General features: G+C 56.5%; 2 protein-coding genes across 2 annotated transcripts; one reads left to right on the forward strand and one right to left on the reverse strand.

Moving 5' to 3' along the window:
* Positions 1–5928: 5928 nt before the first annotated feature.
* Positions 5929–8872, reverse strand: cft2 (Cleavage factor two protein 2; the record flags this gene model as incomplete). The annotated part of the gene is made up of 2 exons (XM_037325614.1): positions 5929–8671; positions 8727–8872. The coding sequence occupies 2 exons, from the start codon at positions 8870–8872 to the stop codon at positions 5929–5931; spliced, it is 2889 nt and encodes a 962-aa protein (XP_037175556.1).
* A 913-nt stretch (positions 8873–9785) lies between these two features.
* Positions 9786–13021, forward strand: CGCA056_v010368 (Uncharacterized protein; the record flags this gene model as incomplete). Its single annotated transcript, XM_037325615.1, has 4 exons — positions 9786–11156; positions 11204–11301; positions 11349–12879; positions 12935–13021. The coding sequence occupies 4 exons, from the start codon at positions 9786–9788 to the stop codon at positions 13019–13021; spliced, it is 3087 nt and encodes a 1028-aa protein (XP_037175716.1).
* Between the last annotated feature and the right edge of the window lie 181 nt (positions 13022–13202).

Consider the following 13202-nt stretch of genomic DNA (forward strand, 5'->3'; position numbering starts at 1 on the left):
TTGTGTAGAGCAGTATGGGCGATGCCGTTATCGTGCCTGGTAGGATCGATTGCGAGAGGCCTCGTTCCGGGCAGAGGATCGGAGATTAGGGATGGGGATGGAAAGGTGCTCCCGACTGCGTCGCCGTCGTGCTCGTTCTCGCGGCTGGGGCAGAGTGGGCGACGATGGCAGCTGGAGCGGTGGTGGTGAAGACGGAGCGGATTGAAAGTCGAGACGGAGGAGGATAAATCAATGGATCGGGCATGTCTCTGCGGCGAGGGTACGCATGGCTCCTTTGAGGTTGGTCGATGGGAGGAGCGAGTTGGCAGGTGGTGGTGGTTGCGGTGGTGGTGTGGTGTGGTGTGGTGTGGTGGTTTGGTGAATGGGAAGGAAAAGCTGGGGGGCAGAGGTTTTGACGATGAGCGCGCGTTGTTGCGTGGGTTACGAGAGACACTGAGCCAAGGATACAGGGGCAAGCGGCGCTGAGAGACAGGAACAGGACCCGGTGCGTCCACTGTGAGAGGTCGGGAGGAACCACTGAGAGTCACTGAAGGGCCGACGTGGGCGCTGGACGGGGAACGACGGGGCCAGCCCAGGGGCGGCAGAGGGGGGCGGCAGAGGGAGACGGCAAGGGTACGTACCGCCGATGTTCAGGTACCGATACAGCAGGAGAAGTGGAAGGTGCAGCAGACAAGATGCAGAGAAGGCAAGAAGGAAGGGGTGGGCGGGCACCTGCCAGCAGACTGGACGGACAGGCAGGCAGGCAAACAGACACCGACACCGACACAGACAGCACACCTCGCAGCAGCAGCAACAGCAACGCAGGAGGCAGGAGACCGCACGAAGACTGGACGGGACTGGGACTGGGCGGGACAGACAGACAGACAGCACAGGGCAGGCACAGGACACTCGAGGACAGAACAGGCAGTGACGGCGGGGAAGAGGTATCTCTCCATATTAAATTAGCAGGGCGATACTTGTCGACCCGCAAAAAACCAAATGAAGGGCTAAATGGATAACCCTGACTGGCCACAGCGCAAAGGGCACCTGGGCCGAACGAGGCTTGGCCGTCCACCGTCCAGCGTCCCTTGAGTCTTTTTTCGGGGGGGGGGGCTGGAGATTGGGAAATGAGTCCATCGCCTATCCAATGTCACTCACTCCCGTCAATGGTCACTCACAACCACCACCGCCGCTTTCTGCCATCGACCTTCCAGAAGCATTTCCTGTCCCCGTCTTCTGGAGGCCACCGTCTTCCCTCCCACCCGAATACACGTATTCAGAGATGAGAGCTCCAGCAAGGTCACCTGTCATCATTTGGGGCCGCCCGGGACGCAAGCCAGCCGTTGTTTAGCCCACCATCGTCAGCCCCCCGAAATGAAGCCAACCACCGCCAGCTCACACAAGACTTCACTAGCAGCCAGTCTACAGACTACAGAGTACCTCTCTACCTCTCTACCTCTCTACGGTATCGCCATCGCCCTTCGCTGTGGCCGGCGAAGCCAACGAGCACTGCACGTCCCGTGGTCAATCCTGGCCCGCCCAGCCCAGGCCCCAAGACGCCGTCAACGCCGTGTTTCCGGCCAACTGGGTCAAATTCGGACAAGCCCGCACCCAATAATGACGAATACAGCAAATACAACACCCAAGCTGCCAAGCCTCGACTCGAGGCAGCCCTGCGGCGGAAGCCCCTTGGATTCTTCTTTCAATGGAACCCACAAAGGCAGTCTCAGTATCAAAGACACCAGTAGTACTGCGTACTGCGTACGCGACGCTATCAATGCCGCTTCTCGTCCCCGTTGTATTATGTAAATCTTCGGGTGCACCATCGCGCCGTTGAAGATCTGTACATGGACTCGACGTCCGCCGTCTAGTCCACATCAGATGGGCCGCCCACCCCGCGTCGTGGTGCGCCGTACCTACATGCATATGCGGTTCCATCTTCATCATCTCTCACTGTCACTATTCATAGCACACCATGCAGATACCGACCCCGACCGCTATCTGCCAACTGCCATCGCTCACTCGCTAAGAAGCCTCAGCCAACGGCTACGACATTGTCTCCTGTTTTGGCTGCTCCCTCTCCCAGTCTACCGAGTTGGCGGCGGCGGCACAGCGACCTCGCATGTCTTACTCGTGGATGGGGGCACGTTTCTCATGTTGCTGCTGCTCGTAATCACCCTCACTTCAATTATGCACATCCCGGCAACCCTCATCTCAATTCCCAAGAAACGTCTGAACATCAATCCCCCATCCCGCCCTCTACCTGAATCACCTTCACATGGGGCCTCAAAAAGGGAGCCGCAATCCCCCAACCCGCAATGCGTTGACGCGTGACACCTCCTATCCCTCGCCAATCCCATCACGTACGCACCTTAATATCAACGACCTGCATTCCGCCCCCTCAGAAGCCGGGCCCCTTCGACCCCTGCGCAGCTGGAAACTCCCTCCTGCATAGCGGGGACCCTCATTACCACTCTCTCTGGTGGTATCCGCCTGCACCCAGTATCCGTACCTTCGAAGTCGAACCTCCTGTACCGATACCTCCGTTGCCCTTTGGCTGTCGCAGTCACTCCTGAGTCCAACCAGTCAATAAATAAAGAACACATCAGGACTCGAAAATGCGGGAACGCATGCGTCAGTCTCGGGCCTCGAAAATAGCAACGAACCACCTTCACCAAGAAACCAAGACACAAATCTCCCGCAGCGAAACACACAGCAGGCAAGTCACCAATCTCAAAGAAACGCAACAAGAACGACGACAATCCACAATCGAAATATCTCAGGTAAGCCGCAATCGCTAGCGCAGCCGCGGGGCACGGGGAACCCGAGCACCCCGTGGCCCGGCCGTTCGGTCGTCGTCCTTTTACCCTTTTCCAACAACTCACTTTTTTCATTCGAAGCTGGGTCCCGTCGAACCCGGCTTGGGGCTGTGAGATCTCTCCTTGCGAATCCTAAATTCCTTACCTGGCTGCCGGGACGCACAACATACATCCCAGGGGGGAAGGGGAGGAAGCTCCCACACCGGTCCGGTGAACGGTGAGCACCCCCCCAATGAAATCTTCATCCGAGCACCATACAGCATCAACCCGGCACCCTCAACAGGTACAGTCATCGCATCCCTGACCGCGCAAAGAACCGCAGGGAGCGCTCTATTTCCGCAACTCTTGTCGATGAAAAATGCCACCAACAGAGAGGGAGAAAAAAAAACTGTGCTACATTCTGCCATCCAATGCGGACAACATACTTCATGAAACTCGAGGGTGCCACTAAACGCCGTCAAAACAACTCACCGGTGCATTTGACAACTCATCACCAACCGCCCACGCACAGCCCATGATTGTCGTCCAAACCGGCCACATCCATCCCCCACGCCCCCCCTCCAGACCGCCAAAAGGAAAGAAACCTGTGGTAGGTATAATAAGGATGTACAGCATGATAAGCCGATCCGTGACGTCGTACCGCCGCGGGCCCTGATGGGCTGGGTCTAGCTCGCCGTACCTACCTACCCCCAAAAAAAAAAAAAACCCGCCTTTCCCTGAACTCCCGGATCGCCAGAACACACAACACGCAACGCACGTTGCAACGTGAGCCTTCGGGAAACACGCAATGAGGTCACCGCCGCGCATCGTCATGAATCAGGCTTACTGTACCGCCCAAGCAATCAACCACCACCCGCGCCCATGTTCTCAGTAGTATGTACCTTGCCAAAACAGAGAGAGGCTCTACAACGTCCTCCGTATGATTTCATGTAAGGACTGAAAGCCATGTGATGATGGCATCAAGCCGCATCAACCAACTCCCAAAAATACCGTGACGTGGAGATGGGCCGCCGCCGCCGCCCCCATGCATGCCCCCTTTCTTCGACCGTGCTGACTACTCCTCACCTCAACCTCCCCCACCAAGGATGAACCCCTTCCAGCACAGCCCGCCAAGCGCCGCCGCCGAGGAACCACGACACCGCACCCGCACCCGCACCCCCTCGTGGCGCGGCACGGGAAGGGGCGCTTCCCTTTTTGCATGCCCATGCGACCAACCCGACCTCAGGCTTCGTTCTCGTTTTTCGTGAACATCCCGGGAAATTTCGTCTTGTGTTTTTGGGGGGTTGGTCGGAACTACTCCGTAATTCTGAATGTAGATGCGTGCCCACCAGGGATTTCCTTACATGCGAACTGGACCGCAGAGCAAATCCTGCTGGTTCTCTTGGGACGAAGTCAGCGCTGTTTCCCATCCCACCGGATGGGATCGTAAGCTTCCTTTCCGTCGTGGGAGCAGACATATCTGAAAGGTCTGGTCGGAGCGTTGGGAATTAACCATGAATCCGCCGGGACGGTCCCGGCTTACGCAAAGTGATCCAGCGCAGGTTGCAATACCGAATGCCTGGGCTGTTCCTTCAGACCGCATTTGCAGAGTCAGATGAGGCAGCGAAGCGGTGCAGAACAACATGAATTGTTAACTCAGAAGTCCACGCATTTGGCGCTATTGGAACATGTAAATCATACACGTTCCCGTTTGCTTCCATGGCTGTCGATGAGTTGGTGTCTCTTGTCCCCGCCAACCATAAGTTCAACGTTATACATTCTCGTCAACGTGATCCAACGGAAGATGTTACCAAGCGCTGCTTCCACCGTGCTAATATCTTCTCCCTCGTAACGAGGATGACCCTGAGATGTTCGGGAGGCAGGTTTCAAAATACAGAAGCTTTTCAACGCTATCGAGAAGTCAGTAAAGAGGAGCCGAGTATGATGTTGTCTGGTGAGAACTGACGCGTCATGCCACCCGCATGAGCATGTACAGACGGGCCGCAGGAGCCGATTGTCGAGCGTTCGAGACTCCTCCGGAAGGATGTTCTTGGTCCTCTTCAGCCCCTGTCGGCAAGTCTTGCCTGTGTCACTAGCCACCAGAATAAGTGCCCTCTGTCCTGCATTCCATATCCTATGAAAGAAAACCGTGGCTGCGTAAACATGCTTCCACATAAAAGACGCAAAGAAGGTGAGGCTTTCAACATGACGGCATTTAGGCCCAGGATGGCGTCTCTCGCCTGTCTTCAGTGATATCGCAGACTGCTAACCCAGCTACAAAACCAAGGCCGTTAGGATGCTGCGAATGGTTCGGGGTTGTATCGTACCAGCTGGTCATCTTGCGATACGCTTCAGCGGCTACTTTCCAGTGCTGGCTGACAAGGTGTGACAAAATCTTGAGTGCTTTTAGATGTAGTACGTCACGTATGCATCGAAGTTTCCGTGCACGTCAAATAGTCATCTGACCTCGAGTAATATTTTTTCAACATACAACTTGTATGTTGCAATTTTCCAGAAACCGACTTGAATTCCCGCACTTCCTCAACGTCACTGTCAAATCTAGCCAGACTACCTAGTAAGCTCTGATGCCCAGGCAGGGAGAGTAGGACAGCTAACGAGAAACCGTTCCCGCTACACTTGACGCACTCAGACTGGATTAAAATCGGAATGCCACCTCGTTTCGGTCGACGCGTCCAGATCCACACTCTACAAGGTCGCCTCGTACCGGATGAGCCATGGGAAGTTTCTTCACATACGTTATAGAAGCAGCAGTCCATCCGGTTTAATATCAAGATAGCAACTTCAGGTTGAAAGTTCCAAATCAGTAAAAAGCAGATCTCAGTTTAACTGGCAACGTAACGGAGCCTCACTTACATGTTACTCTTCGTGGAGATTAGCCTCTCTATCAAGTATCAAATACCAACATCATGTCAAGACAGCATACGTTTCCAACACAAACCTGTTCAACTCGCACAACTGACTTGCCTCATCAGAAATATGAATTTCACAAGAAACGAGTGTCAAAGCCGAGGTCAAGACCAAAAGTCTAAAGGCCGTTCTATTCCAGCCCCTCCGAAAAAAGCCCGCAAAGCCGTATCTTAAATCTTACAAGAGATCTCATCCCCAATCCTCGAAAACAACTTCTCGTTCTTTAGGCACCAGCAACCACCGCCAGACCGTCGTAAATCATCCGCTTGACCTCGTAGAACGTGCTCCGGTGCTGCATCATCGTCGCAGCGTCCGTAATGCCTACGCTCTCCACCTCCACCTTGCCCGCGCTCGTCTTCCGCACCGCCACGGCCCCGTTGATGACGAGCGTGCCCTCCCCCCTGAATTCGGCCGTATACCCCGCAGACTGCATCGCCCTCCGCAGGTCCGTGAGTCTGAGGTCGCCGACATGCAGCGGCTGAGCGACCGAGCGTACAGCCGAGGCCATGTTCATCGGCAATAGGTCCAGCGTCGGCACGACTTCGACCTCGGCGTCGGCGTCTTCCTGGGCCGCATCGGCATCCTCCGCCTCCGTCTTCTGCCGCTTGTTGGCCCCGTCGTCCTTCTCCGCCAGCTTCTCCTTTGCCAGAGCCTCCGCTACGAGCTGGCCTGTGATTGTGACGATGCTGAGGCCCCGCACGTTTTGCCATTTGAGCTTCTTGACCAGGCTGTCCGTCAGCTTGACCACCCAGGCATTGGTATCGACACTAGCGTCCACCCAGGTGCCCATGGACGGGGTGAAAACGTCGACGACGCTTTCTTCTGATGCGCCGATTTGCGCAGCGAGAGCCTTCTTGCAGCCTGTTGCAAGCGCTGTGGTCTCCTCCGTCGTACCGCCGACCAGAATCAGCTTTCTAGGCTGGATTAGTGGTATAAGCATGTTCAAACTCCTCTTGTCGTGTAGACCGCTGAAGTCGACAAAGGCGATACGCAGGTTGACTGGGACCTTTTCTGAAGATAGAATCAACTTTGAAGGTCCTTGTATCTCTTCCTCGACAGTGTCTTCCACGTCATCCAGCTCATCAGCCACATGATCCTCGCTTGCCGTGCCATCCCGGTCGTCTCCAGCTGTCTTTGCATTTTGGCGTTTGTTGGCGCCCTTGGTGCTTGCATCATCCCATTTGCGTTTCTTTCCTAGTCGGTCCTCGTCATTGTCGCCACGCATTTCGGTGTCAGGTACATCTTCCTCCTTTTCCTCAGCTCGGAGGTAGTCTTCGGGGCGAATGACATCTCCAAACTGGTCGTCACGCCTCCTGCGCATGACCAAGGGGAAAGAACGTTCGCGGCCCTTTTTACCTCGCACGTCAAAGTCATAAGCACCACGCTTCTTTGTCAGAATGTTGATGCCCAGATCCTCGTCCGTCAACACAACCTTCTTCCGTGTTGCCTGACCCATGGTTGTTGAGATGTTGAGAGCCTTTCCTTGTTGCTCATTGTCGGATTCGCCAGAGTCTGAGGAGGATTCTGATGAGACGTCATCAGCTGCATCTGCCGGTGCCTGTAATGATGCTCCACCACCGCTTTGCAGTGTGGCCTGAAGCTGTCGTTGCGTTGCTAGCCACTGCTGGTAAACGGTCAATTCATCTCCTTCGAGGGCCTGTCTCTTGGCCTCCTGAATCTCCAGCTCTCGCCCGCCGCCATACACAAACTCGATGCTGTCGCCGCTGCTCGTCTGCTCCACCGTGGCGCCATCTTGACGTTCTGTCCACCAGTCCCACAGGGTTCTTGCTATTGATGGCTGTTCCGCTCGAGATTTTGGCGGCTTGTCTGTCAAGACGACGAGGTTCCTGGAGTCTTTTGCCAGACCCTTGATCAAATCCTTAGAGAAGCCCCATTCTAAAGTGTCATCGCTCGCAAGAATGACTCTGCCTTCCGATTGAACGTTGCCGCCACTGCTAGAGAGCAGCTTCTCGATCTGCGCTCGACGCTCCACCAGTTTGAGATACCTGAAATCAAAGGGCACAGCCTCCTTGTTCCTCCCATCTGCGCCGTTTGCTTTGCGCTGACCGTCAGCAACTGATTCGAACTCCCGGACAATATTGTCGTCCATCCACTCCAGCATGCTTCGCGCATACCGGAGCGTACTTGACATATTCCGTCCAGCGAGGTAGAGCTTGGCTGCCTTTAGAGAATTGTCATCAGTCTCGGAGTCGACCTGCCATGTGTGCTCGAGCAGATACGCGATTTCCAAAACACGAGCGCTTGAATCGACGGGGATTAGGCAAGTGCCTCCTCGACTGACGCAAAGCTTGATCATGTCGACCAGCTGCTCGTCACGCTTTGCGCGACCGCCTGCCTGGGCAACTTTCTCCGCACCACGACTGCTGCAAACCAGTGCGGTGGGCTTGCGTAGTTGCTCGATAACCTCCGCACCGCCACCTCCCGCTCCTCCTAGCCATGCGGCACCGGCATAGACATTCTCTCTTGCCTGGTTCCAATCCACCGCATAAACAATTGACTCCAAGCCATGCTGAATGTGCCAAATTGTTCCTCCCAAGCTGTGGCCCGCATTGTATGCAGTGATCATAAGACCATTGAGGGGCGGAGAGAACGGGGACGGCAGCGGCTCGTGAGGTTGTGAATACTTGAGAGGTTGGATAAGGGAGAAGTATCGCGTGATTTCTTCAGGGGTCGGCGCTTGCAGGAGAAAATCGCTGTCGCCGGTCGGTTGCTGGGAGTAGGAGTAGGCGGCCTCGCTGAGGGAACCGTGAGGGATCTTGGTCGCAGCTAGAGGGGTCGATGCGTAGAGGTCTTGGGTGAGGGTGCGACCGAGGTCGATGACAGGGCGAGTCGCGTACACGGGAATGCGTGTAAATAGAGGAAAGTTCTTGCAGCAGTGTGCGAACGCAGCGAGATGCGACGTCGTGGCGTGGGTCAGGAGGATAATGGACAGCGTCGGGACCTGTCTTTAGGCATGTATTAGTATCTTGAAGCGCATTCAATCGGCAGAGGGCACGGTACTTTTCGAGCTCCCGCAGCTTCTCAACATCGAAAGATTCGTCCCATCCGAGATCGATCAGGATCTTGACACCTCCATCGAGCTCGAGAATAGACTGCGACGCCGACGACTCGGAAAGAGCGCCCTGGAGGGGGCAGAAAGTAAACATGGTTGCTGTTTATGGCCAAGGGTCGTGATGCATCGTCCAGTGTCTGACTGCGACCGATGATGGCAAATATTATTTCGAGTGATCTTCGTCAAGCGATGACCATGTTGCTGGCGCAGCGACCAGGACGAACGATTGCGTGTCGTAGTCGAATAGCGAGCTGCGAGTCGAGGTTTGACTGTCGCGTAAAAGAATCCAGGATCATGAGAACCGGGCGCTGCAAGACGCGGTACGTACCCAGAACCTTGCCCAGGCACCGTGTGGTCTGGTCTTCAATGCGAAGAGCAGGTGCAGGGGCCACGGAAGCTCCAGCAAGAGATCCGTCACTGTGGGGCCGGCCCTGCTGAGATCGGAGCGGCGGTGAGTTCTTCCGCTCCCAGTGCGGTCTAGCTCGGTCAAGCTGCATAAAGTGGAGTCCTCTTGCAAGTGGCAGGTGCAACGGGGGGCAGCTGAAGCTCCCGCATTGGGTGGAAAAGTTCCAGGCTGGCCCCTCGGTGCCGCTGCTCATCGGTCTGGAAAAACGCATCGGAAAGTTATCGTGTCAATTTGGTCCAGATCCCTGTCGATACGTGGTCAACAAGCGTGTTGCTGCAAAGGGGACACAATTCGAGCCGTCACTTTACTTTTTTTTTATTTGGTCAAGTCGGCTGGCCCTCGAACGACGACATTTCTCGACAGTTCCCAGAGAATGGCGCACTCTTGAATGCGTGCGCACATATCGACAATCTCTCCGCGAAGCTCCCTTTCGATTTCCAACTACAACCGGGCACCATAGCTCCAACTACAGCTCAGCTACATACTCCTCCATCAGTAGCTGCCCACACCTAATACGATCCTTCCGACCACGAGCATCGAGAACGATTCCTAGGGTCACGCCAACCCCCGAGCAGTCGAGCACCGCACACCTCCTGTAACCATGTCCGACTTCAGCACATATCACCACCTGGGCCAGGGCGAGCAGGACCCCTCGAACCCGAACCGATCGACACAGCCGGCACCTCCCCAGTTCTCCCCTCCCATCGCGGGGCAGCCATACCAGCAGGGCGCGCCCTACGGAGCCCCTCCCGCGCCGGGACAACAATACTATGGCGGCCAACCGCCCATGCCCGGCTCGGCGCAGCCTCAAGGCTCACCGTACGGCGCTCCTCAAGGTCAGCCCTACGCTCAGAGCCCGGGTTTCCAGTCCCAGGAGAACTTGGCGGCGCTGATGGGTGGCATGTCTTTGGGTCCCGGCGATGGCCACAACACTCTGAGGAAGAAGAAGAAGGATCGCCATGCATACCACCAGGTCGAGGCCACAGGGTCCTCGCAAGCTTTCAACGGCATGCCTCCCCCCGGTACCCCGGCCACGGCCTTCTTGAATGCCGATCCCTCGCAGGCCCAATATGTCAACCCCCAGATTACCCCTGCGATGAACCAATTCCCGGCTGCCGCTGGCCAAACCTTCACCCCCGGTATCCCCGCGACCCAGGCCGAATTCGCGACCCGGAACGGCGCCGATGCCGGTGGACCCCCGGCCGTCGTCCAGACCGGTGGACACCAGAAGCTCTCTCTCGATGACCTACCGAGTGTCCCCGTGTCCCGCGATTCCCTCCAGCAACACTACTTCTCGAATGTTTACCCCACCTTCGAGAAGCACCTGCCTCCTCCAGCTACCGTCTCCTACGTTGCTTTCGATCAGGGCAATGCCTCGCCGAAATTCGCTCGCCTGACGTTGAACAGCATTCCCGCGAGTGCCGAGGGGCTCGCACTGACCGGCCTTCCCATGGGTCTGCTCCTCCAGCCACTGGCACCCCTGCAGCCCGGTGAACTCGAGATTCCCGTCCTCGACTTTGGCGAGTCTGGCCCCCCGAGATGTCGCCGCTGCAGAGCTTACATCAACCCCTTCATGATGTTCCGGTCCGGCGGCAATAAGTTCGTTTGCAACCTGTGTACATACCCCAATGATACCCCGTCCGAATACTTCTCCGCCCTCACTCCTCAGGGTGTAAGAGTAGACCGCGACCAGCGCCCCGAGCTTACCAGGGGAACCGTTGAGTTCGTTGTACCTAAGGAGTACTGGACCAAGGAGCCGACAGGCCTCCGCTGGCTGTTTGTGATTGACGTCACCCAGGAGTCTTTCAACAAGGGATTTATCGAGTCCTTCTGCGAAGGCGTTCTCGCGGCGCTCTACGGTGGCGAGGATGCTGAGCGGGACGAGAATGGCGAGCCAAAGCGTGTAATCCCTGAGGGTGCCAAGGTCGGTTTCGTGACATACGACAAGGATATTCACTTCTACAACGTCAGCGTAAGTGGCTCGTCTGTGATTTTGAAAAGCAACGCTGACAGGCGAAGCCTTCCCTGGATCAAGCTCAGATGATGATCATGCCCGATCTCGAGGACCCCTTCGTGCCCCTGAGCGACGGCCTCTTTGTTGATCCTTACGAGTCCAAGTAAGCTTCCAAACTCACGGCCACAGTGACATGACTAATAGTCTCAGGGCTGTCATCACTTCCCTGCTCACCATGCTTCCCACCATGTTCTCCAATATCAAGAATCCCGAGCCTGCTCTCCTAGCTACTCTTAACTCGGCGGTTGCCGCACTGGAGAAGACTGGCGGAAAGATTGTCTGCTCCTTGGCTGCGCTGCCCACATGGGGCCCCGGCCGTCTGTTCCTTAGGGACGACGGCAAGCACCCAGGTGGTGAGATTGACAAGAAGCTCTTCTCTACGGAACACCCGGCCTGGAAGAAGGTTGCTGAGAAGATGGTCGCCACCGGTATCGGCGCCGACTTCTTCCTCGCCTCACCATCCGGCGGTTACCTTGACATCGCAACTGTTGGCCACATCGCGGCTTCAACAGGCGGCGAAACGTTCTACTACCCCAACTTTATCGGCCAGCGTGACAACACTAAGCTGTCGATGGAGATCAAGCACGCGGTCACTCGCGAGACCGGTTTCCAGGCTCTCATGAAGGTCCGCTGCTCGAACGGGCTGCAGATTAACGGCTACCACGGCAACTTCATTCACCACACCTTCGGTGCAGACCTTGAGATTGGAGTTATCGACGCCGACAAGGCCATGGGTGTCACATTCTCTTACGATGGAAAGCTCGACTCCAAGCTGGACGCGCACTTCCAATCCGCCCTTCTCTACACCACGGCATCAGGTCAACGCAGAGTACGCTGCTCCAACATCATTGCTAGCGTCTGTGACAACCCGCGAGACTCTGTCAAGTTCATCGACCAGGACGCCGTGGTCGCTATCCTCGCCAAGGAAGCAAGCACAAAACTGGCCACCACCTCCGCATCTCTCAAGGACGTCCGCAACCACCTAACCGAGAGGACAATCGACATCCTCTCCTGCTACCGCAAGAACTTCCTCACCGCAGCCCAGCCCGACGGCCAGCTCGTCATGCCTGAGCGCCTCAAGGAGTTCTCAATGTACATGCTCGGCCTCGTCAAGTGCCGCGCCTTCAAGGGCGGCAACGAAAGCTCCGACCGCAGGGTACACGAGATGCGCATGATCCGCTCCATGGGCGCCATGGAACTCAGCCTCTACCTCTACCCGCGCATGATCCCCGTCCACAACCTCGCACCCGAGGAAGGCTTCCCCGACGAGTCAGGCCACCTCAAGGTGCCCCCCGCCATCAGGACGTCCTTCTCCCGCGTCGAGCCCGGCGGCGTCTACCTCGTCGACAACGGCCAGCAATGCCTTCTCTGGTTCCACGCGCAGACGTCACCGAACCTCATTGCAGACCTCTTCGGCGAGGACAAGACGACCCTCCAGAGCCTCGACGCCTACACGTCGTCGCTGCCCATGCTCCAGACGCACCTCAACGCCCAGATCCGCAACATTGTCGAGTTCCTCAAGACGATGCGCGGGTCAAAGGGCCTGGGCATCCAGCTGGCAAGGCAAGGCATCGACGGCGCAGAGTACGAGTTCGCGCGCATGCTGGTCGAGGATAGGAACAACGAGGCCCAGAGCTACGTCGACTGGCTCGTACACCTCCACAGGAGTGTGCAGCTCGAGGTATGATATTGCCCCTATCACTTACCCCTAAACACTTACTAACGTGACTACGTAGCTGTCCGGCCAGAGGAAGAGAGACGACCCGTTGACGGACGCCAACGCCCTAGCCGGCTTCGCTGGCCTGCGTCCTAATTACTGGTAGGAAAAAGGTTACTAAAGTGATTTGGTAGTAGTGGGTAAAAGGAGTCGGGTTGCGGCGTGGGCGTGGGCGATGCGGCAAGCTGTGTTTTCTTCTTCTCTCGTGCTTTTGAGCGTTTTCCATAAATGCATATACATTTTGGTGGGCGGTGTCCAAGGGGGCCCTCGTCCCTCCGCAAAACAGT

The sequence above is a fragment of the Colletotrichum aenigma genome (genome assembly GCF_013390185.1).
Source record: "Colletotrichum aenigma strain Cg56 chromosome Unknown KSG_Cg56_contig07, whole genome shotgun sequence".
Lineage (NCBI taxonomy): Eukaryota > Fungi > Ascomycota > Sordariomycetes > Glomerellales > Glomerellaceae > Colletotrichum > Colletotrichum aenigma.